At 42.0% G+C, this 22,940-nt stretch overlaps 2 protein-coding genes across 2 annotated transcripts; both read right to left on the reverse strand.

The window, feature by feature from the left end:
* Positions 1 to 503: 503 nt before the first annotated feature.
* On the reverse strand, positions 504 to 15,182 carry stum (stum, mechanosensory transduction mediator homolog). The gene is made up of 3 exons (XM_053887922.1): positions 14,460 to 15,182; positions 5,893 to 6,075; positions 504 to 1,595 (listed from the first exon to the last, which is right to left on the reverse strand). Exons 1-3 carry the CDS (start codon positions 14,668 to 14,670, stop codon positions 1,561 to 1,563), a joined length of 429 nt encoding a protein of 142 aa, XP_053743897.1. The 5' UTR covers positions 14,671 to 15,182; the 3' UTR covers positions 504 to 1,560.
* Positions 15,183 to 21,727: 6,545 nt separating this feature from the next.
* On the reverse strand, positions 21,728 to 22,667 carry LOC128746605 (C-C motif chemokine 3-like). Its single transcript, XM_053843771.1, has 3 exons — positions 22,527 to 22,667; positions 22,300 to 22,414; positions 21,728 to 22,232 (listed from the first exon to the last, which is right to left on the reverse strand). The coding sequence occupies exons 1-3, from the start codon at positions 22,585 to 22,587 to the stop codon at positions 22,139 to 22,141; spliced, it is 270 nt and encodes an 89-aa protein (XP_053699746.1). The 5' UTR covers positions 22,588 to 22,667; the 3' UTR covers positions 21,728 to 22,138.
* Between the last annotated feature and the right edge of the window lie 273 nt (positions 22,668 to 22,940).

A 22,940-nucleotide genomic window follows, 5' to 3' on the forward strand; every position in this document is an offset into this window, starting at 1 on the left:
TTTCCTCCTTGGACCTGGAGAGACTCATTTCCGACCTCATTACGGCAGCAGAGCTGCGTGTCTCATCTGCGGGACTCATTTTGGCTTCTGTCTGCGCTGCTGTTCTCAGGAGAACCGCTCAGGCAATTATGGAAATGTGTCTCAGCGACGTCTGACTGAGTCACATTGGAAACTAATTGTTTCTATTTATTATGTTTTTGTGAAGTCGCATGACCGCCACTGTTGCTCTTTCAGTTTTCCTATCTCTGTTACTTCCTGTATTTTGGCGAGATTAAATTTATTTTTTTAAAAGACTCCAAGGAAGTGGACAAAAAATGGCCAAAATAAACCCGAAAACAAAAACAAAAGAAAAACCTGCACTTAAAAACACAAAGCCTAAAATAAAAATGCCTCACAGTAACATGATTTTGGACCATCATTTTAAAATGCTTTCTAGGTCGTCGTCTCACTCAAGATCCATTACATCTCAATTTACAAAAAAATGTACTTATGATCCAGTTTGAATGTGATTTATTTATTTACAGTCATTCTGAGCCCTCTCATCCCCAAAACAGACTTCCTGTTCTGTACATCGCAGGGATCTTAAAAACACCCCTGAAAGCCTTGCCATAATACTGTCTTTTTAAATTGAAATTCATGAAATGACAAAACAGATAGTTCTACAACCTGTGGAATCTCTTCCTGCTTCATTCAGTTACACACCTGCACATGCATGCAATATATTGTACAATGTAAAAGCAGCACTGTTTATCAAACGTAATACTATAGTCAGGCAAAGTTCACACAAAATACATGTTACTGCGAAAAGGTTTGGCATCTGCCGCCTGATGTGTGAGGCCGTTAGATGAAGTGATACAAAGCATCATAGAAGAGTGAGAAATAGCGATGGGATGATGAGGCTTCATGAAACAGTGGCCTCAGTAGGGGGCGCTCTCAGTTTAACAATGATGTGTGGATTCATTGAAATGGTTCAACTCCAAGGAGCTTAGAGCAGAGAGTGCCATCTAGTGGCCTCTGAAAATGAGAACAAAAGCTGGGGTCACTTTTAAGTGACCAGATTGGTAAAATTATGATCAATTTTCACCTGACTTTTGCTCTTCAGATTATGGCCAGCTTTTAAACTGTTGACATGACTGCTGTGGCTCCTGGATCACGAACGTGGCTTATCACGTGTGGGTATTTTACAGAAGGTTTTTACAGCCACTACGAAACAGCTTTAACCACTGACATCACTGACACACACTGAAACTCAGTTCATGGAATTCCTTGTCAAGGTTGCGCACGCTTGTGACCTCACTGTTCAACTGCCACAGAAATAGTTGGTAAACAAACAAACAGACATACACTTTCAGGAGTCAGTACTGTCGTCGCCCGAGTGGCCCTGCAGCTGGGCGACCGCTCGGCACGACTTTCGGATTTTTCCACTGAAAAAAAAAGACGAGTTCTTCTCTTCCATCTGCCTCCTGGGGCTCATTATATCTTCAAGTGTCCTCGCCTTCGATAACAGAAGGCCGCGGGTCATCACCTCGCTCAGGTGGCGCCACACATCAGGCTGATGGTTCAGACGTCCTGAGGGACGCCCTGATCTCTGCAGCCTGGGGGAGACAGAACATTTCTCACTCAGTCACTTTCAGGCTGCAGCTTCCCGGCGGCCCTTCAAACTGAAGGGTCTTTGTTTTGACCTCAGTCTTATAAAAAGAAAACATAAGACCTAAAGAAGCGTCAGATTTTTTTTCCTCAATTTTCTGACAGCATCACAGATCAATTGGTAATTTTCTTCCAGACATAAGGTAGCTGGTTCAACCCCAAACACCAGCAGGGGTCCTGTGAAGGTCTAGATGGAGGCGTCTAAACATTTGTTGCCTTCTCTGCCTCAGGATCAGACAGAGACAATCCATGTCCAATAAATGTGGTGCTTGCTGCTAGGGATGCTAGCTAGTTACACCAGAGGTGTGAAGTTTAGATTGCTCACTATACAGTACTTTCAAAGAGATTATCCAACTGAAAATATCCGCTTGGACCTGTGCTTTAAAGCTATTTTGAGCTTTTTCAAGATCATCTACTTTCAGCTACTATCCATGATTGTGTTTAACATTCTCTTATTTACTTCTATATTATTTCTTCTTCTATATATTATTTAAAATTCAGTGAGACAAAAGGTGCATCTGGCCATGTTTTCCATTTTATAAAGCACAAAATACAATCGAATTGCTGTAATGAATCCACTTTGGAAGCGACCATGGTCACAAAGTGAGCATCTATCAATGCTTTGAAGGTTTTCTGGATCAAGTCCAGCGACTCTCCTCTTCTTTGTGTCTCTGTTGTGTGTGGTGTAATAAGGTTTACGCCACAGCGCTACTGCCATCTGCTGTACGTTTGCATTGAAATATAAAGGACAACAATTTTTGCTTAATAAATAGAATAAAATGAAAGGCAAATGAAAGTCAACAGTTACTACTTGTGGTGCAATGACAATAAATACAATTTCAATTGCAAATTCACAATTATTCTATCAAATAAGATTCGTCCATTTTACAAAAAAGCAAAAGCATTTCTTTTTTTATTTAAGTCATAGACTTGGGAAAAACATGAAGCAATATGTCCTGACTATAGTTTGTATAGTTAAGATAAAGTAATTTAATTTACTATACTCGGAATGTTTTGTCGTCGGTTGTATTGGAACAGATTATTATATGTACATAAAATCTCTGATTCTGTTTGGAACATTGTTTATCGATGAATATTAATCCCATATGCATGACAAATAAATGTGAGCAGGCTCAGCCGCAGAACACGAGGACATACAGACTTAAGTTTCATCCTTCTTCTATGCTGCTAATGTAAAAAGATAGAGCAGTTTTCAAATGTCTGCTTTGAAGAGTTGTGAGTCGCAGTACATCAGCGAAAACTAAAGAAAAAAAAAACAGATGACAGGGCGTGATCTCAAACAAGGCAGTGGAAAACTGGAAACAGGCCTGAGCGTGATTGGAAGCAGCTGTTTCAGAAATGTTGCATTCATGTTTGCTCGGAAACCACAGTCCTGAGCTCAAAAATAACTGCAGCCCGGCACAAGTTTGGTTTTCAAGAGTGACTTTGTGCAGCCGGATGAAGGGTGCAGTTACCTCCCAAAAGTAACACATGGAGCAGAGCGCAGAATTCAGCACGTACCATTAATGATTTTAAACTGCTTGTTTGCGCTTAACCATCTCACTGCTCCAGCAAGACTAAAACAGTAAAAAAAACCAAGCCAAAAATATTCTTAGAAATTTGAAGCAAATGTTTCTGTGACTGATTCATGTGTACTTGTGTACATCCTGTTGCTTAGCTAGTATTCCATAGTTATGCCAGACAATAGGAGCTTTAATAAAGTCAATATTTTATTCAATATGAGGCGATAAACTGTGATGTTATGAAAATTTGTAGACTGAGACAAAAAGATAGAGGGTTGCTGGTTACATTTTGTGGCGTCATTCGGAAGATAATATGCTAAATATTAGCGACATTGATCTGAATAGCTTTCTGACCATCATGACATCATTGCTAAATGGTAATAGGTTGCCAACTGTTTTCACCATTTCAATCAGGTTTTAGATGGAGAGTCATGCCCCGTTCCAGTTGACCTCCGAACTGGCTCTGCACAACAGATGACGCCAGATCATGTCAGATTTCCCAGGTGCGACGATTCCCACCACCCCGAGTGCACAATCCAAGATGGCTGCTCGGTGTGTAAACAATGAGTAGTGCTCCTCTTCACTTCTAACTCATTTTTCTTTCTCTGCATCAGTTCATGTGGCGTAAATTGAATTGTTAATGCTGCATATAGGAACCTCAATGTGGCTCATGCTAATAGTGTCGATGCTGTTTATGCTTTTGTAACTGGAACTTAGCTGTGCTTCATTCCCAGCTCTAACTTCCCACTTCCGAAAGTAACTGAAACGCAGCAAGAGAATATTGGAGCTACTCAATGTTTTGTCATTTAAATAAAGTTTGGCTTTGCGGACAATAAGAAGGGGGTTTTATTAAGGCGATCACAGTCAGCTGTGCCAACAAGGAGACACAGCAGGATCATATGAGCTGGCGATATGTGCAATGAAATGGATTGATAATCTGATCATGGCATCATCTGGATCTTAACCCTCCAGTACGTGTTTAGCTAGCGCTGAAATGCTAACAAGCTTGGCTCGGTTACTCCAAATCTGTCAGGGGAATGGACCAATATTTTCCAAGAAGCTTGCCTCAAAGACAAAGCAACCAAGTTCTTGTGGAATGAAGGTAAACTTCATATAGTTATGCAAATGAGATTTAATCTAATTTCATGGCAGGCACTTGCTAAAAAAGCTCTTATTTATACAGCACATGTTTGACTCTAACACTGGCTAGGCATCCATAATAATTTAAATGTCAGTGGATTCCCGCCACGCTTTTTGGCTTGACCGCTGTGAGAAAATATTTTAGGAAACATGGCTGCTTGTTTTGGAAAGGTTTCATTTTAGTGTTGACTTACTGTAGAGGCAACCTACCATCAGAGACTTGGGTCCGCGCGGAGGAAGGAGCCACATGCAAGACAGAAAATAGAGTTAGAAAACAACATTTTGGCTTTGCTGTCTGCCTATTTGAGGCGACAGCGGGGTCAAACACGAGCTGACCAGACTTTGATAGAGGGTTTGAAGGAATGAAACGGAGCGAGTCGACCCTAGATTGGAGGATCGATGCAACCGGTGAGGCAGAAGATGAAGGAAGTGAGGCGGTTGGAAATGGAGTGGGAGGAATAATGTGACGGAGGGAAAGAGCGAGCAGGGATGTGGCAGGATCAAATAGAAACAATCATTATGCTGAGAAAATGGCAGGAGCCGCCGGTGGGTGGACAAGAGCGCCACCATCATTACGGAGAAAACAGGGGTGAGGCAGTCGAGAAGATGGAGGTGAGAATAAACATGCCGCATCGACAGATTGCTAATGAGGGGATGGATTTTTCCAAATAAAATACTCTCGGGAGGTTTGACATCAATATTTGACGACTGGTGAATCCTAACAAGAGCCGAGACTTTTTTTAGTTGAACGCCCGGAGGCCTAATGAGCAGTGGTGAACAATGCACAGCGGGGGGGGGGACACACCCACACACAGTCGTCCCGCACACACGTGTCGCAGCGCTGAGCCACACACACTCTCGCAGCACCAATTACCTCAAAGAGACTTGGAGAGAGTGAGGAACGTGTTTGTGCGTCGCCTTCTTAAAAGACAGTCACTGAGGAGGCGGCGCAGCAAGTACATCTACATCCTTGATCGTGCATCTGTGCGCCCCTCGCTACAAATCACATGGGATTTCAGGGCGCATTTGTAGAGAGTTTCTAGTGTTTTGTTCTGGTCTTTTGTGAAGAAGTCGTGCAATACTGTATTGACATCACGTATTTTCCAAAACGTGATGTGTGTCAGTAAAACTTGAGGATATGAAGCGTACAAAGGATCTGTTTCTGAAATTGAGTTTCATTTTGGCTTTTACCTTCAACCCAGAGTCCAAGTGAAAAAGGTCATATAACTGAGTTTCTTCAGTGGGTGGCTGGAGACCTCACCGCGTCACAGGACTTGAAGACGTTCTGTGACTCATGGTCAACACGTTTCAAAAGTCTGGGCCAATGGTTTTATCAGTCCAAAGTCTGGTTTGGATGAGATCATGAAAAAAGCGTTGTTGAAGCTAGTACTGGCAAACAAGTCCAGTGGGAACACTGTTTCATGGAGCCTCAACAGCCCCATCACTAGAGAGAGATAGAAAGTGCGTAGAAACAAGTCCTTCCCACCCTACAGACTAAACAGTGAGTTCTCCTGGTGGGGATAAACACATGTTTAATGACCTCACAGCAAGCTCAAACACAAAGCAAACAGCAGACACTGACTTGCCAGTATGACCATGTCCATTCCCCAGAAGATGCTCATGATCCACCCCACCATGATGATGGCCGTCAGTATTTGGATTAAAGCCGCCGCCACGTTGAGCCAGAACACGCAGCAAACTCCTCGCTCGGAAATCAGCTCACTGCGAGCACCACACAGCACGCTGAAGGCAGAGATGAAGGTTCCTGCGTCGGAGAAGAAACACGCAAAACTGTAACCAGCGGTTTACACAGACTCATGATGTCACGTCACACTGTGTCACACTGTGCTTCACTATCTTCTTGTGTGTTCATTCCTCTCATATAGTTATTTTTCACTGGGAAATGAGTTCCTGATGATCATACAATACTTTCCTCCAATGCGAGCAGCTGCACAAGAGAACTGTGATTATGGCGAAAATTCTGATGATGACAGGTGGGGTGGGTGTTTTTTGGCTACCCTTCTGTTTCTTCTGTATCTTTTTCTTTTTTTTATCAAGAGCCACTTTAAAGAGGAGAAGAAAGATGACCGTCTCTGTGGCAGCTGCGTCCTCCTCCTCTGGACAATAAAAGCAAGTCACGTGCAGCTCTGTCTTCCATCTCCTGGTCACGTATCCCACATGCATCCGACGATCACTTCTGTCCGTGAAAGAACACATCTAAACACGGAGCTTAATATTTACTTTCACATGGCCCTCTTTTGGCCCCATCTGGAACCGATCCTATCATGCATAAACTAAGCAGAGGCCTGAAATAGTTTTGGGAAAATGGAGCTCAGTTTACACGGAGAAAAGGATTTTGTTTTCAATTTCTAGCCGATCGCAGATGGATATTCCCCCCGCCGAAGCGGATCTGGGCCGACCGCTGAGGCCACAGAGGCCACGCCCACCAGCAGATGCTCAAGATGTGAGTGGTGATGTCCACTTCCAAACATGAGCTTTGATTGACAGCGTGATAGAAATGAAATGACTGGGCTCTGATTCTTGCATGTTATCAGTGTCGCTTGCAGCAGTTCTGTCACTCTGATGTCTGCGATGGTTCTCTGTCTCCTACTTCGCCTCAACTCTGCTCCTCTGTGCAGCAGACTGGCACGACTCTACTTGTGCAAGAAAGGAATGTAACACTCGCTAATGCAAAACAATGCAGGATTATTTAACCTCAGAAATGATTCACACTTTGTGTGTCTTTGGTGTATGCTTTTATTTTGTTACTCTATTTCCTGGTTTTGTTCTCCCCACGTTTCTTTTGACAGACAGACAACAGACCGACAACATGAAAGGAAGTTGTGAGCTGCTTCCTTCCATGTTCCTACTTCTCGCCTCTCTTTGTTTTCTTTTTTCTTAATTTTTTAAAATTGTATTAAACTTGATAAGTTTACTGCTACTACTCCAAAATATATCATGATTTATTTATGTATTTACTTGCTTTAAATAACTGTTTTCATTTTATCACTTCTCTTTTGCATGATTTTATTGTAGTTGTGAGTTTCCAGACAAATCCTTAGCGTTCTTTGCCTGAACTTGCTTCATAAAAACATAGATTTTTTCTCTCTTCACATTTTGGAGCGCATTTATTTTGTCATGCATTTAGTTTTTCGCCAACTTTTAAACCACAAAGCGAACTTTGACAGTCCACGAGTATCAATAAACTTTTGAAGTGAGACGTCACGCTATTAGCTCTGTGGTGCAGACAGTCTTTGGCGTGGCAGGTCCGACAAGGATCCCTCCCTCCTTGGTTCTGTGGTGAAAGTGTGTGGTCAAGTTAGAGGCGCATCAGGTTTAAACACAGCAGGAAGTTACGCATGTGAGCGGCTTCTTCTCCGTGAGTGTGTGGGAAGAGGAGCGCCGCGCACCACAGCAGTGCATCAACACACTGCAGCTCTACAGTAGAGTGGATAGAAAGAATGGCAGAGAATCCATGTGGTCTCCTCACATTGTCATGAACTAATGTCATCATATCGCCCACCTCTATCTCTGGACAAATGAGGTGAAACTGGATCATTTTCCTACGGCACACTAGTGTGCTGCGGCGCCTAGATTGAAAAACGCTGGTGTAGAGAGCTCGACACAATACGCAACTTTGCAAAGGTCAGCAAGAGTGCAAATAAGTGGGTGACTTCATCAGAAGGTGGGTTCAGAAAGGTCGGAGTGAGCCTCTGAAACGATCTACATGGACCTGATCTGAACATTGGATGAAGAAGTAATATAAAACTCAACCACCCTCTGGGGATTATCCCATCATGACTCTGAAATTTTTTATTAGATAAAAGCGTTGAATGAAAATGTGACTCCAGCAGCTAAAGACCCTTCAGTCACTGGGGACGGACAGTTGTGTGTGGCAAGGTGAGTCACAATATGCTGGGGAATATTCACCAAGACGCAGAGGCTTATGAAAACGGGAACATATCATTCAACAAACGGAGGATGTTTAATCGGTGATTCACTGGTGGAGCAATAAAGAATGAATAAAGGGCTTTGAGGAGGAAGGTAGTCCACGATCATGGGCATGTGTGAAATGCTTTTGGCTCCTCAGTGTGTCAGATGTGGGAGAAAGAGTGTGTCTGGATACTACCCAGACAAATGACTATAATTACACAGAGAACTCTACAAAGCACCCACTGGCAGCGTGGGAGGTTAATCATGGAGTGTGAACCATTGAAAGAGAGATAAGACCAGGAGAAGTTTAAAAAAAAAAGATATATAAGATGAACAGACGGACACATGTTGAGAAAACACAATCACCACTGAAAACCCTTCAAAGTAGCTCCAATGTACATGTACCTCTGCAAACCTGCGACGTACACTTGGAATTTAACTTGCAAATGAAACATAAAAAACTTAATAATTCAAATGCCATAAGCATGGAGCGTTAATTGCCATAACTGCATTTGAGAGAGAGGTTCAATGTGAGTCATATTCCTTCATTGGATCCTTCGCCCACGCGCTGGGAGCCAGTGGAGGATTTGCCTTGAATGACAAACCACCGTGTTTGCTGTTTGGAAGCAGGTGAGCTGAGCTGATCTATTGGGTGCTGAGCTGTCTTCTGTCCACATCGCAGGTGGGACATTAGACTGTCTGTGGCTGTTGTGAGGGACCGTCACTCAAAATACAGAAGAAATAGAGTCGTGAGATGAACTGAAATACTGAACTGAAATATTAAAATATCTTACACATTTTCTTACACTTTTTATTCTTAAGTATTGGATATTCTGAAGAGTGAAAAATGTAAATGTTATATATATATATATATATATATATATATATATATATATATATATATATATATATATATATATATTTTTAATAAAAAAAATATATATAATATGAGCTAGTTGGCATGACAACGCTAACTTATTTGAACACAATTTGTGCATATATATGTATGTAAATTTTCAAAATTCAGAATTCAAAATTTCGATGATATTTAAAGGGACTTAATCCACCATTCCTGACCTCATTCAAAGGCGCTTTGAATTAGCTACCGTGAACAAAGTTAGGCAAAGTCACGTTACATTCTTGAGAAGCTGTCCACTGACCCACTGAGGTTCATCCTGTTCATTCTGCTCATCTTTAAGCAAGAGAAAAACATGGCAACAGATTTTCCTTTTCAAAGTTTCTTGGCCCAACTGAGAGAGTGCCAAGTCCTTTACTTTGACTAAAGTGTTAAGTGTCTACTGCCTGGATCTGAACCAGCCTGCGAAAAAGCCAAAGACAGTGTGGATAAAATGGTCCTCTTAAAGTGCAACTGCTGCCCATCTGCCAAGGAAAAGAAATGAGCATTGAACTGACATGGAGAAGCGTAACATTTGACTGTGTTTGACACAGAGAGGAATCTTCTATAAGAAGACGACCACCAGCACAGTGGGCAGCGAATAGAGTCCTCTTATTTCCTCCACATCTCAAGATAATGGAGCGACCTTTTTCACCTTCGTCGCACGACCCTCTTGAGCCGTGAGACAGCTACATTGTAGGCTCACACTGTGACATTTGAAAAAGAACAATGAGACTGAGGCCCAGCAAATGACTCCTTAACAAGTAGCAGACAAAGTGAAGTTTCTGTCTCTGAGCAGAATGTAGACGTCTGCAGATGTCACCATGAGTAACGTCCTGCTCTTCTCTTGGCAGTTTAATTCCCAGTTTTCCTCTCACCATCCCACCACCCTTCCTCACGGCTCGCGCAAACTGTCGTCGTGATGATGTCAAATTCATAAATGACGGACGTGAAAATGAATAATAAAAGAAGCAAATTGATGAGTTGAAAATGAGGCTTCTTTTATCCCTTACAACTAAATTAATGATAAAAATATATTTCATCTTAAATGTTGCAAAGGCCTTTCAAAATTCTTTTGTATTTCGGATCTTTAAAGAATGAAGAAAAATCCTGAAAAAAAATCAGTTCACTTTAAGTTCATTTGATAGTGATGAAATATAATGTTTGGATCTAAAATTCATGTTCAAAAAAAGGATTAAATAGCCACTGAATTATTTCTAAATATTAAATCAGACCAGAAGGTCATCATACTGGATGAAATATTGAAATAGTGTCTTTTGTCGCAGAGTTTTCAGCACGCCTCAAATTCCAATCGGACATTTCTAAACCACTTTTGAGCCTCAGGTCGGAATAAACGTTCAGTCTTAGTCAGACCCAAATGGCATTGACGCTCACAAACGTGCACAAATTGTGTTCAGTTGAGTTAGTGTTGTCATGGCAACTAGCTCATTGAACTGTCAAAGCATTCAGACAAACCTACAAACACAAAGTTAGCGCACAAACATACACACTTTATCTGTGTCAAGGTGAGGGCTGACTCAGTTTTCTAAGCGGTCGATGATTCAGAATTTGGCGGTTTAGCCACGGAAGTTGAAATAAACGGACAAATATTAGAGGCTCAAAGAAACACCCATGCACTTTTGTTTATTTTTGGCTGCAGAGTGGACACTCCAGGGATGAAGAGCAATAACATGGACAAACAAGGTAAAGATGAAGTGCACTGATCGCTATGGCGACACGATAGATCCTCCAGTCTCTAGTCTTCACCGAAATGAAGCTATGTCACTGTAAAATAACTGATTGTACCGGTGATACAGTGTGAAAGATCATCTCCGAAGTCTTGGTTCCAATGTGGTTCCCATGCAGAAAGGTGTGGTTGCGTCTAATGTTATGAATAAATACACAAATATAAAAATCTCTCATGATCCTCTGCATAAAAACATACAGAGAAATGGACTGTACTGTTTATTTGGTAGCTAAGACAATTAAATAAATGTATTAATTTAAATTTAAATGTAATAAAAATGAAAATTGAGTCCGCTGGTGTGGAGTGATGGACTGGTGGGGCTTCATGAAACAGTGTCCTCATTTTCAGAGCTCAGTAGGTGGCGCTCTCAGTTTGAAAATGGTGTGAAGTTTCATTGAAATAGTTCAAATCCAACGATGTTAGAGCAGAGAGCGCCATCTAGTGGACTCTGAAAATGAGGGCACTGTTTCATGAAGCCTCATCAGCCCATCACTTCGCACCAGCGGACTCAATTTTCATTCTTATTGGGGGGCCGTTTGGATCTTTGTGACCTGACTCATGCTGCCAAACTGCGTCTCTAATACTACACTAGAGTCGTGTCGCTTAAAAATTGCAATGACGTTTTGTCGTCACTGAACCTTTATCATCACCGGTGAACAAGATGAAGCGCAACACAAACGCCGGTCAGAGCTCAGTAGGGGGCGCTCTTGGAATAAAAAAAATGATGTGAGGTTTCGTTGAAATGGTTGTTCAAATCGTAAGATTTTAGAGGAGAGAGCACCATCTAGTGGCCTCTGTTTCATGAAGCCACATCAAGACTGAATGTGGTTTTAAAAAAATTACATCACATCATCTGCAGATGTGCTTAAGTCAGCAAAGTAGAGCAGCCTGACCGAGGAGGGGACTATGGCGGCTGGTTCTGAGAAGTCTCAGTGTGTATTTGAGGTGGACCTGAGTCACCTGAGGTGAGATGGCAGTTTGAAGTAGAAACTTACTCTACAGATGATGATCATGATGATGTGTGTATTTGTGGAGGAAATAATGTGTCTCTTAACCACTCTCCTCTCTGCTTCCTCAACCGTCCATTAACCGAACCCTCCATCCTCTGTGTGGTTGCAGTCTGGGCCGGCCTCAGCCCACCACACACTCCTGAGGTTAACCTGAAACCTGCCGATCAGTACGTCCATGCAGAGTCATGCTGGGCTGCTTCCTGCACATGAGTTGGTCATTACATGTGTTTACATAACGTCACCGAGACAGCGGAGGAGCTACAGAGGTCAAATCAAACCCACACTGGTGGCACCAATATAGTGTCAAGCTAGTGAGTTGTTCACTTATACGACAATGGCTCTCACAGCCTTTTGTTGTTAGTGTTGAGTCACACTGATGTAGCTGGATTGTCTTCTGCCAGGAGAGCGATGAGGAATTGAAGCAGTATTATTGTATGGAGGCATCCTTTTAAGTGAGATGATGCTTTGAGACATGGAGTAGATGATCAGTAAAAGATCAGTAATAAAAAAAACTCTTTAACTAAACTAGCATTTTATTGACTTTACTTTCTTGGGTGACTGTACAATGGTGGGAAAAGCCTTCATAAATACGTTTATTTAGTCTAACAAGTCTGACAATACGTCTCCATGCTCTATATTTATATGTGTGTCAGCAGCTAGCTGGTTGTGTGGTTGCACTTTTACGCCCTTATTTTAGCACAGTGGGAATCCAGCCTCACACCACTCAATCCCTCGCTCACGCATCCAGTCCACAAATATCTGGGCAATAAATATACTGTACATATTTTTACACCCTCCCGGGTCCCACCCCTCTTCTTCTCTTCCTCCTTCATCACGCATCACTTTCATTTGCATCACTCACTGTCCAACCTGTCGCTCTTCTCCCTGTGTCCAAAGCATCTGACATTTATTTATTATTTATTTATTATCATCCAGATTTATCTCCAAAATATCAAATCTTTATGACTGAGGAAGCTCCAGCTCTGTCAATGTAGAATTTCACAAGCTCACTGTATAAATTTCGAACTCCAGATTTGAACCCCCGTCTCTTAGTTTGACCTCAGTCCTTCAGCTTTGTTTGGCAGCAGGGCTCTGAATTAGTTTGTCTCTATCCCTGTTGAATTTGAAGGGTCCTCTAGTCAGAACCACTTTGGATTTGCTGATTCACTGGACAACATGCCAGAAAAGCTTCAGACTGAGAGGCTTCTATCTAGTTCTTCAGCGTCCCCCAGGACAATGCTGTGGCCAACCCTTCCCAGCCCACAAACAATCTTGGCATGCAACAACTCCATCTTGCTGCACAAGATCGGGAGACCACAGTATGTTCCCTTTTGACCCAGACAGCAGCGCAAGTTCATCCAGAATGCAGCAGCCTATCAGCACCCTCTCTACAAGGGTCAAAGCTCTTGGTTGTCCTGGCCCCTACATGGTGGGGTGAGCATCAGACAGTCTTCAAACTAAAAACTTCACCAGCCTGCTGCATGACATGCAAGAGAAGCTATTAAGATGTGAGGTTGTGCTCAGTTGCTCGATGTATCTTCACCATTTGTAAATTTAGCCTTTGCGTTTGTGTGAAAAGTTCAGTGTTTTGTGGAGCAGCTTAACTGAGGAAGAAGGTGTTTTGCTGTGGACTGAATATCAATGTGATTAAAGGTGACAACCTGAGCCTTGCTAGAGGCAAGTGAGAGCAGAGAGCTGCGTGCGATGGAGGGATGCAGTTGGAAAAAACAGCTATTTTTCAAGTTATTTGTCAAGACAAATTTCGGGAGGAAAAAGAAAGCATTGATTTAATAGTACTATGGTATCATATAGCTCAGCAAGTCCTGTGAGCGAGATGAGGGCTTTTTGTTGCATGACTACTGTATGTATGTATAAATAAATAAATAAATAAAAATAAATACATAAAAACTACTTTTTGTACTCCAAGCTTAACTTTTTTTTTTAACCATTTTTTAAAAAAAATGTTCTAATGTTGTAAATTAATGCTTATTTCAATCCTCTGATACGTTACAGACATTACATATGTGTAACTAAGTAATACATGACATACGTTTTTAGCATAGATATGTCTGTTACTCAGAACTTTACCAGCACAATATATATCAATATATCAGCGTGAGAAGGCTCTGGAACACTACTGCCCCCTGCTGTGTCATTGGGTTCATTGTCATCAACAATATGTCAAATGCTTGTTCACCTTAAAGAACGCACTGCAGGGGACAGTCACTGCCATGCTTTTTATATTTTAAAATCATTTCTTGTTTGTGTTTTTGAATGTATTATGCACGTATAAAAATACGTACATTCCAAGACCATCTAGTTCTGACCTTCTGACCTCTCTTTTCTCTATGGTTAAATTCATGTTTTATTTCACTTCAGCGTTAGCCATGCTTCTGGTGGCAGGCTGCTGTAAATTCTTCACATCCCTGTTGGTCCTCCAGTTTCACATCCAGCCAGTCTCCTGTTTCACTGTTTCCAACTCCAGCATGTTTACTCACACAGACATTTTTCACTAATGAACCACCCACTGAACACACACACACACACACACACAGAAGACTCACCAAGCCCTGGGATGAAGGTGTTGAGGAACAAGCAGATGACCGCCAAAGGGAATGGCATAGTGGGGATCGCCGCCCTCAGGGGCCCCTTCTTCTCCCGGACCTCCACCACCACTCCTCCGCCTGATGTAGGAGCCCCCACCACAGCTTTGGTCCCCAGACTGTCCCCTGTTTTGACACTGCTCTGCTCCCCCCCTGCCTCCTTCTGTGCCATTGCTTCTCCTCCTTGGGGTATCTAAGACTAAAAATAGCTGGTTACGAGCAGGTAAGCTGCTGCTGCTGCTGGAGAATTTTGGCTTCGGAGTGTCACAAGCAAGAGGCATAAAAACTAAAGAAGTCAATGGTGATTGAGCTCTTGCTTGAAAAGAATGCAGCGTCGAGCCAGCAGATGTGAAAAGGAAATTATTTTCACGTATAAATGTATTCACCCTGTTATAACTTTGTTATTTCCAGAGGCATTTTAAATATATTATTTTAGAAAAAGCTGCTTTGGTTCTGAAGAGGGTTGGAAGTCAGACTCCAGACTGAAGCTTCCTCCAGAAAATATGTTCCATAAGTTACCACAACACAGTCAGGAGTGTCTGCTGCTTACGTTGAAATCTCCAACATGCTCAGGTGAAATACATTTGTTTAAAATCCCTCCGCAAGTCTCCAAAGTATTCAGGCAATTCCTGTCGTCCTGTCCTGATTTTTTCGCTCTTCAGTCAGGGACAGACTGTGCTCTCCACTGACGCTCGGTGACTGCCTCCCTTTACTATTGCCTCCCTCTCCTGCCTCCCCCCTTGCTCTCTATTTAAAGGAACAGTGTTGCGATTCATCAAAAAGGCAACAGAATCCCACCAAAAGAACAAAATAAACAAACAGCATTTGCAGTGAATGAAAACATCCACGCATAAAACTTCCAGTTGCAGAAAGGGATTTCCTGTTCTTAGCACCACACCCTAAAGAAATGGGGTCCGATGTAAACATTTCAGAACCACTGATGTCAACCATATACAATACTCTCCTCATTCGACCTGGTCCTTTCAAGTCCAAACTGGACCCCCAGGGTTAACCTTGTGATGATCTTTAACTGGACAAGGAAGGTGGAATGGATCTCAGACTGTCTGACTGGAATTTCTCTTCTCAATCCTACTGTTCCTCCTTCCAGACTGGTGAGCTTGTGCCTCCACGTCTAATCCCACATGCAGTAACTCTACTCCCTTTCGTGGCTTCCATTAATTGAACCCAACTGTTTCAAAACTTCATCCCCCGACCCCCTCAGTATCCACCAATGAGTTTGCCCCCTGAGAGCTTTCATTTCCGAATGGCTCTCCCATCAACAAAAACCAAAATGTTCAGATAGCAAACCTATTTCACTTCCAGTTCCTACTCCTGGCTGCTGTTAAAACCTCATCTGAAGGACAAGTATTTGTATTTCGCCTCCGTCCTTTTCATTGAATTTAATTTTAATTAAATAATAAGATCTTGTCATGTTTTGTTTTTCTTGTGCTTTTATTTTGTTATTTCCTGTGTTCCTGTGTGTCGTTTCCTTTTCCATCTCTCTCGTCAGGTTCACAACAGCGATGCTGGATCCCATTCCGCTGATCAGACTCCACTGATTTCCACACCTGGGTTCCAGTCTGCGCTGCCAGATGGTTGCTGTTGTATATTTCTAAATTCCGTGCGTGCTTGATCTTCTTTCTGCTGTCTCCTTAGTTGGTTCTCTTTGGTCAGTTTTCTGATTTCCCGCATCTCTCCACCCTTCAGTCTGCGGAACAACACGTTGTTACTGAAAATGTGCATCCATGAAGGAATTTTAACCTTTACCGAATTGGTCCTGCCACTTCTGGATTTGCCGAATGTTGACATGTACGGGGGGAGACTTGTTACTAGAGCTGCAAAGCACTTGCCGCCAACTAAAGTGCCATTCAGTGAGACTGAGAGTGCACCTCATGCATGCTTGACTTGATCTTCTCTGTAGCACCATTTTAGATTTTGGCCGGATCATAACAGTCTTTTCCAGGCAGTTGAACAATATCTCCTTTTCACAGTTTTTCTGGTTGAGTTGTGGTGTTTTAATCCATCAGAAATTGATCTAGTCAAATTTTTTAGATGAAAAAGATGCAAAAATGAAACTATTCTTAACAAAAAAAATCCTTTTTATCTCTGAGGCAAGGATAAAACACCAATTAAAAAAGAAATGTTTAGCTCGTGCTGATGGCAAAATAGTCATATGACTTCATGACATGACATTCTGAGGGCTGAAAAGGAAACAAAGGACAGAGAAACACATCAAAGGATGTGGCAGGGAGGACAATGATGATCATGGGATAAGATGAAGAAGCCATATCACAGATCTTTTTTCTCAGCACGTCACCACGTATTCAATCTCAGCAGCCGCTGGAGCCCTCTGTCTCACCCACTCACCTCTGTGTCCTCACCCCATCACCGCTCTGTCAGGATGAGCTTTATATAGACTCACCACAATGGAAATCAGTGCAACCCTGAAATTATTCCACCCGTCTTTGTGTATATATATGTGTGTGTGTGTGTGTCAAGCTGTCTCCCTTCACTTTCTCTGGTCACCTAGCAACCCAAGAAGCTGCAGGTAATTATTCACCAGATATCGATCCCCAGGTTTTTAGGCTCCGCTCATCATCCTTTTCTCATTTAGGGTCCGCTCCTTGAAGTGAATTTCCTCGGGATCATTTCAGGAGGCTGGGATGTAAAGTGAACTGTTGGTGCCTCTTTAACTATTGACACATTGTGATACTACAAATACTAAAAGGCCCCAAGACAACATGGCTGACCCTGGAGTCTTGAGAGTATTATCCTTTTTAGTTGCCTTTTATTCTGGTCAAGGTCTGCTGGTGTTAGTGACGGCCCCTGCCTGTGACATGACTGAACTATGCATGTGTTTGTGTGCGTCATGGGACTCAAGCAGCTGATGGGGCTTCAGTTTATCGGCACATTTGTCCGTCCTTTTGACGCTTAGCATGTGACGATTGATACAGCCTGCATCTGACATGAGACACTCCACTTCTCATGGACACCCTCAGGTTCCTGTCCTCCCCCATTTGTGTGTCCACGCTTCCTCCATCTGATCGGAACAGCTGACATCTCCTTGTGGTTATTTATACAGGCGAGTGTGTTTGTCTGTGTCCTCCTACTGTGTCCACTCCATTAGACCGGACAGTCACTGTGGTGAATGAGCAGGTTCAGGTCCCTCACTCCTCCGCTCCAATGACTCTTGCTGCCTTTCATCTTCCGGTTCTTTCTTTCAGTTTAATTAGGAGCCCAGTTGCTCTGGGTAACAATCAGGCGGCGAAGGAGGAAGAAAATAATGGAGTTGCTGAAAAAAAAACAAAAAAAAAACTGAAGGCTTTTCCTTCATTATTGTGTTTTGCTTTGATCATGTGTTCACAGCAGGATAACCAGGTTGATTTATAAGTTTCAGCTTCGTCTTTGTCTTCCTCAAATGAAAACCAAGTGTGTGCCATGACATGAAACGCACCTTTTAGGCTACATCCATACACACAAATGAACATATTCCTGTACTGTAGAGGTGCTGTAACACAAATAAGAACACAACAGCGTGCACAAATGAAGCTTGTGCACTACTTATTAGCACTGGAGGATAAACAAACACGGATGACACGAATGAGCTTCAACTGGAGCCAAGGTTTGTGAAGGTTTATCCTATGTAGAACATTCACACACAGTCTGGAACAGAATCTGCGTAATGGTCACCCTCAGCACTTCTGCTGCAGAAACACAAAGCAGCCCCTCATGGAAGAGTTGTGCAGGCTTCTCAGCAAAATAACTGAAAAAATTATAACTAGAAAATACGGTTCCTGAAAGCAAAAAACGTTGCTGACTCCTACCAGAACAACAACAACTTACTTCAAAGTCTATTCATCAATTCATCATGTCAGTTTCTTCCTCTACTTTCCTTTACATGCTGCGCTGTTGGTCAACTGTCTAATTTATTCACAAAAAGGATTGTTAAATTTCTGTCTTTCAACAAATAATATTTATTAGCTGTACTTTTAATGATAATAATAAAACAACACAGTTATGGAAAATTTGCTTCTTGTGAACGGACGGTCAATTTTGTTTATCGGTTTGAAATAAAGAACAGGTGGAAACTTAAGAAGGAGAACAAGAAGCTAATAAAACATGCAGGTATATTGGAAAATAAGAGGAAAATGAAGGAGAGGGGAAAAAGAATAGATTGATATGCAGGACGGTGAACTCCCCTAGAATGGTACTAATACATGGGAACTTAGAAACTACGTGTGAGTGGAGAGGAGGTTCAGCTCCATTGACAGCTATGAATCGTAATAGTCTCCCAGTCTTCGATGAGCTTCCTGACCCTCTTGTTTCGTGCGTCGACACAGAACCCCTTGCCTTTCCTTGTCTGCAGACTGAAAACAAAATGTAGTGCAGTGTTTATTCAATTCAAGGCAGACAGTTAAGTATTTTATGTACTCACATGATAGCCTGACGTGCACACCTTGGAGAAGTTACACGGTTACTCACCATATTCTTTATGATTTTGGGTACTTGGTCACTAAATCCATAGCAACAGGAACTTGGGTCGATACCTCAGGACAAAATAATCGAGGATGAAAACATTTCGTAATATGTTCGCAAACATGGGGGATATATTTAGCGAGACAATAGGGAAAACAAATGGGTGAAAAGAGAGATTGCACTCACTCATGATCTGGACAGTGGCAGCTGAGAGCAGCAAGACTGAGAAAATCACAGCACTCTTCATTGCTGTTCTTCAGTGTGTGCTGGATATCAGAGGCAGAAGTCTTCAGTCAGTGGAGTGAAGACTCTGATTCAAGATTATATAGAGGAGTTTTTTTAGCTGGAGGTAGAACAGGCAGTGAAGGTGAGGCCGGATGCTATTGGTCGCAGGAGTTCTTTTTTTTTTTTTTTAAAGCATGTGGAAGCTATGTGGTTGGAGATGCAGTTTTCTGTTGTTTAGTGTGACACTTTTTCACACAGATTTGTTGATTTCGTATCAACTCTGACTCACCCAAGATCATAAAGAGTTGAAATGATCTTAGTTGCCTGGAGGTGTGAGTGTGTGCTGCTGTACAGAATTCAAGTTCAGGCTTTATCAGGAAAAACTCCTGATGCAAAACACGATGAAGAATCTTCACTTGAGTCCTCTTTTCACTGACCATATTAGTTCCTTTGTGAAGCAAATAACATCTGCCAAGTGACCAATTTATTCACAATATTTTATTGCAGCATAAAAATAAAACAGTGGAAATTGGAGTCGGGAGATATTATATGCATGAAATAAAAAAGAAAGACAAAGTGCACACAAGAGACAAATTTTAACTGTTTCAAGATAAAAATGAAAATGCAATATAAAAAAACGCCAGATCACGTGATAGTTGAACAGCTGTTGCAGGACATTGCTGTTCTATTTGCTAAAAGCAGTTGCAGGATCCTGCTCTGTTTCGACTGCAGCGGCTACAATGGGTTTGGGTAACTTCACCCATCTTTGGTCAACACAGAAAGTGCGCCCCCTCCTTGTCGTCACACTGAAACAGAGAAAAAAAATCACAATGAGCCAAAAAACCCCCCCCACAAATCAACATTATTGTTGAAATAGCTTCACCTCTTGTGACTTTCTACTCACATGAAGCCCTGCCTGGGGCAGGATGGATGAGTCGGAGAGTAGTGCACCGCATGTCTCATCAGTCCCGGTCTCATCTCCAGAAAAAAGAGACAACATTTCAGCTGTTGAGCAAAACCTGGAAAAGAAGCCGCACTTTCTGTTACTGGGTGTAGAAAGAACGCAGCTCAATTGAATCTAGGTGATCCATTTATTATAAAATATATTCAGGCTTCATCCGCTGGAGCCAGAGGCGACCACTGAAGGATTTGTATAGGTTGCTAATATTGATAAAAATCAATGACTTACAGTGATGCTCGTGGACAGCGAGAGACACGAGCAGTAAGACTTGCAAAACCAACGCGCTCCTCATTGTTGTTGTGTTGGATCCGGCTTGTGCAAGATGTTTCAGAATCAGCAGAAGTGGCGGTGTTTTCAGAGTGGTCTGCGTCAATGTTGAGTTTGCAGATGCACTGTGGTTCCTTTGCTGCAGCTTCCTGTGGTTTCACTTAAAGATTCAATTGAAAGTGAGAAGCAGGTCACTGCTCTGTCGACGTGTTGTTTATCACACGCATCTGCAACCACAACTAAGAAGATCATTGTGTAATAATCAACCAAATAGTGACACGCAGTACATGTATCTTCTGACCCAGAAACGTGGGATCCCATTTCAAATGGTCATCGCTGAATATTGGTCCAAATTCTTTATTATTTATGGTGACAAAGGTGGTAAAATGCCCACCAAGTTTCCACGACTGTCTTGGCGAGTAGTCACGTTCAGAGCAAGGATCGAGACTTCACAGGCGATGATGGTAAGATGCATGAAACAGCGCCCACGATGGAGAATTCTGCGCAGGTGGCTGCACCATGGATTCCAGCTGAAGCATCAAAGAGTCAGAGAAACACATTTGAGCCAGAGATTGCGTGTTGAATGGTTTGCGTCATACGCATGTTAAGTCCACTAATAAAGCCTTATTAAAGTCAAATTCAGAACCTTGGACAGCACTTTTGAAAACGGCTGTGGCACCTGAGCGATGAAAATGAGTTGCCCATCCTCACCATCGCATTTGTCCATGTGGTAAAAACATCCACACAACTATCAGACGCAGAGACGCTGTTATTATATTAATTATATTGAATTATATATGATTCTAAATTCACAATGATCCAATCTGATGAAGCAGACATTGCAGAACTCCGAGTGAGGTTCAAGATATTTTAGTTAAAAATAGATAAATATTATACGGTAATAATACAAATTCAAGGTCAAGAGCATCCTTGCCATCAAACCTTCCGAAGATGAATCATGGTCCTCAACCATCTTTATACGTCTTACGTCCTTGATACTGACCTGTACTGCTTTTCAACAATCGGATTCCATCCCAAGAGTGTCGTGAAAACTCATTTTTGTTAATAATATTAATTGAAGATATTAATATATTAAATTAAAAATGATCATTTACCATCAATTAAATTACTTTTATGCTATATGAAACATTTCTAGCGCATTATACAGACACCTCATTATTATTATTATTATTATTAGTAGTAGTAGTAGCAGTAGTAGTATTAGTAGTAGTAGTAGGAGCAGTCTTCTCTGGTCAGTCGAGTCGAGACATTTTTGAATAAAACCAAAAGCACACGACTTTCACTGCGACATTTATTTACCATTCACAATCGTTGAACTTCCGCGATACAACAAATGACCTCTGTTTTTTAATTTTACAATCTTGAACCGAAAAGATACGTGAGTAGAGTCACGTTAGATCCGAAATATCTTTCAAGACTCAGTTTTATTGTATTTTCGAATGATAAAAACTCAATACAATTAGAAGGTATCGGTGAAAGATTTATAAATATCGCTAATGAAACTTTTGTTTTGCAATATTTAAAAAAGATGAAAGGACAAAATGGTAAACATGGAGATATATTGGAGCTATATGACGGAGAGGGAAAGAAAAAGGATAAAATGATACGCAGGACCGTGAACTCCCCTGAAAAGGGACTGACACATGGAAACTACATGTGAGGGGAGTTATGAAGAGGCTCAGCTCCACTGTCAGCCACGAGTCGCGGACAAATCTTTGGTGAGCTTCTTGATCATCTCTTGTTGAGGGTCCACACAGACTTGTCTTTTAGTCTTTGTGGTCAATCTGAAATGTCGTACAGGGAGAATGTAATTCAAGGCAGAGGGCTGATACAAGCTATTTATGTACTCACATGATTCCCTTACGAGGGCACAGTGGGTGAGTTTCTTGGTAATCCACCACATTCTGAATAAAACTGGATGCGTCAGCAAATTTAAAGCAACATTTTGTCACCCCGAAATTTTGATCTGAGGACGAGAACAATGAGGGTGAAAACGTTTCATCACAAGAAACAATAGGAGGTGGAACAAGGGGGATAAATCTAGCGACAGAATAGGGAAAACAAGAGATTGCACTCACTCATGCCCTGGACAGTGGCAGCTGAGAGCAGCAAGACTGAGAAAATCACCGCACTCTTCATTGTTGGCTTGGATGGGTCAGTGTGTGCTGGATATCAGAGGCAGAAGTCTTCAGTCAGTGGAGTGAAGACTCCGATTCAAGATTATATAGAGGAGTAAATTAGGAAGAGGAGGCAGCGGGGGGGGGAGAAGCCAGGTGCTGTTGGTCGCGGAAAATTCTTTGTTGGATTTTTTTAAAGCTTGCAGAAGCACTGTGGTTGGAGCTGCAGTTTCCTGTGGTTATGTGTGACATTTCTTCATCCGCATTTATCGATACTGTCTTTGAGAAGTGGGCCGCTTTGACAAGCGTGTTTCTCCAACCACAGACACATGTACAATCACAGGTGATCGAAATGTCCTCCACCACCAGCAGAAC

This window comes from Synchiropus splendidus, chromosome 15 (genome assembly GCF_027744825.2).
Source record: "Synchiropus splendidus isolate RoL2022-P1 chromosome 15, RoL_Sspl_1.0, whole genome shotgun sequence".
Taxonomy (NCBI): Eukaryota; Metazoa; Chordata; class Actinopteri; order Syngnathiformes; family Callionymidae; genus Synchiropus; species Synchiropus splendidus.

What these genes read in the sequence shown, in the direction of transcription:
- LOC128746605 (XM_053843771.1), bottom strand. Translation starts at nt 22,587, where the DNA reads ATGAAGAGTGCGGTGATTTTCTCAGTCTTGCTGCTCTCAGCTGCCACT. An exon ending in TGCCACTGTCCAGGGCATGA is followed by an intron (nt 22,415 to 22,526) that starts GTGAGTGCAATC and finishes TCTCGTCCTCAG; the next exon opens with ATCAAAATTTCGGGGTGACA. An exon ending in TGCCCTCGTAAGGGAATCAT is followed by an intron (nt 22,233 to 22,299) that starts GTGAGTACATAA and finishes ACGACATTTCAG; the next exon opens with ATTGACCACAAAGACTAAAA.
- stum (XM_053887922.1), bottom strand. Translation starts at nt 14,670, where the DNA reads ATGGCACAGAAGGAGGCAGGGGGGGAGCAGAGCAGTGTCAAAACAGGG. An exon ending in CACCTTCATCCCAGGGCTTG is followed by an intron (nt 6,076 to 14,459) that starts GTGAGTCTTCTG and finishes TCTCCGACGCAG; the next exon opens with GAACCTTCATCTCTGCCTTC. An exon ending in GGACATGGTCATACTGGCAA is followed by an intron (nt 1,596 to 5,892) that starts GTCAGTGTCTGC and finishes TGTCTCCCCCAG; the next exon opens with GCTGCAGAGATCAGGGCGTC.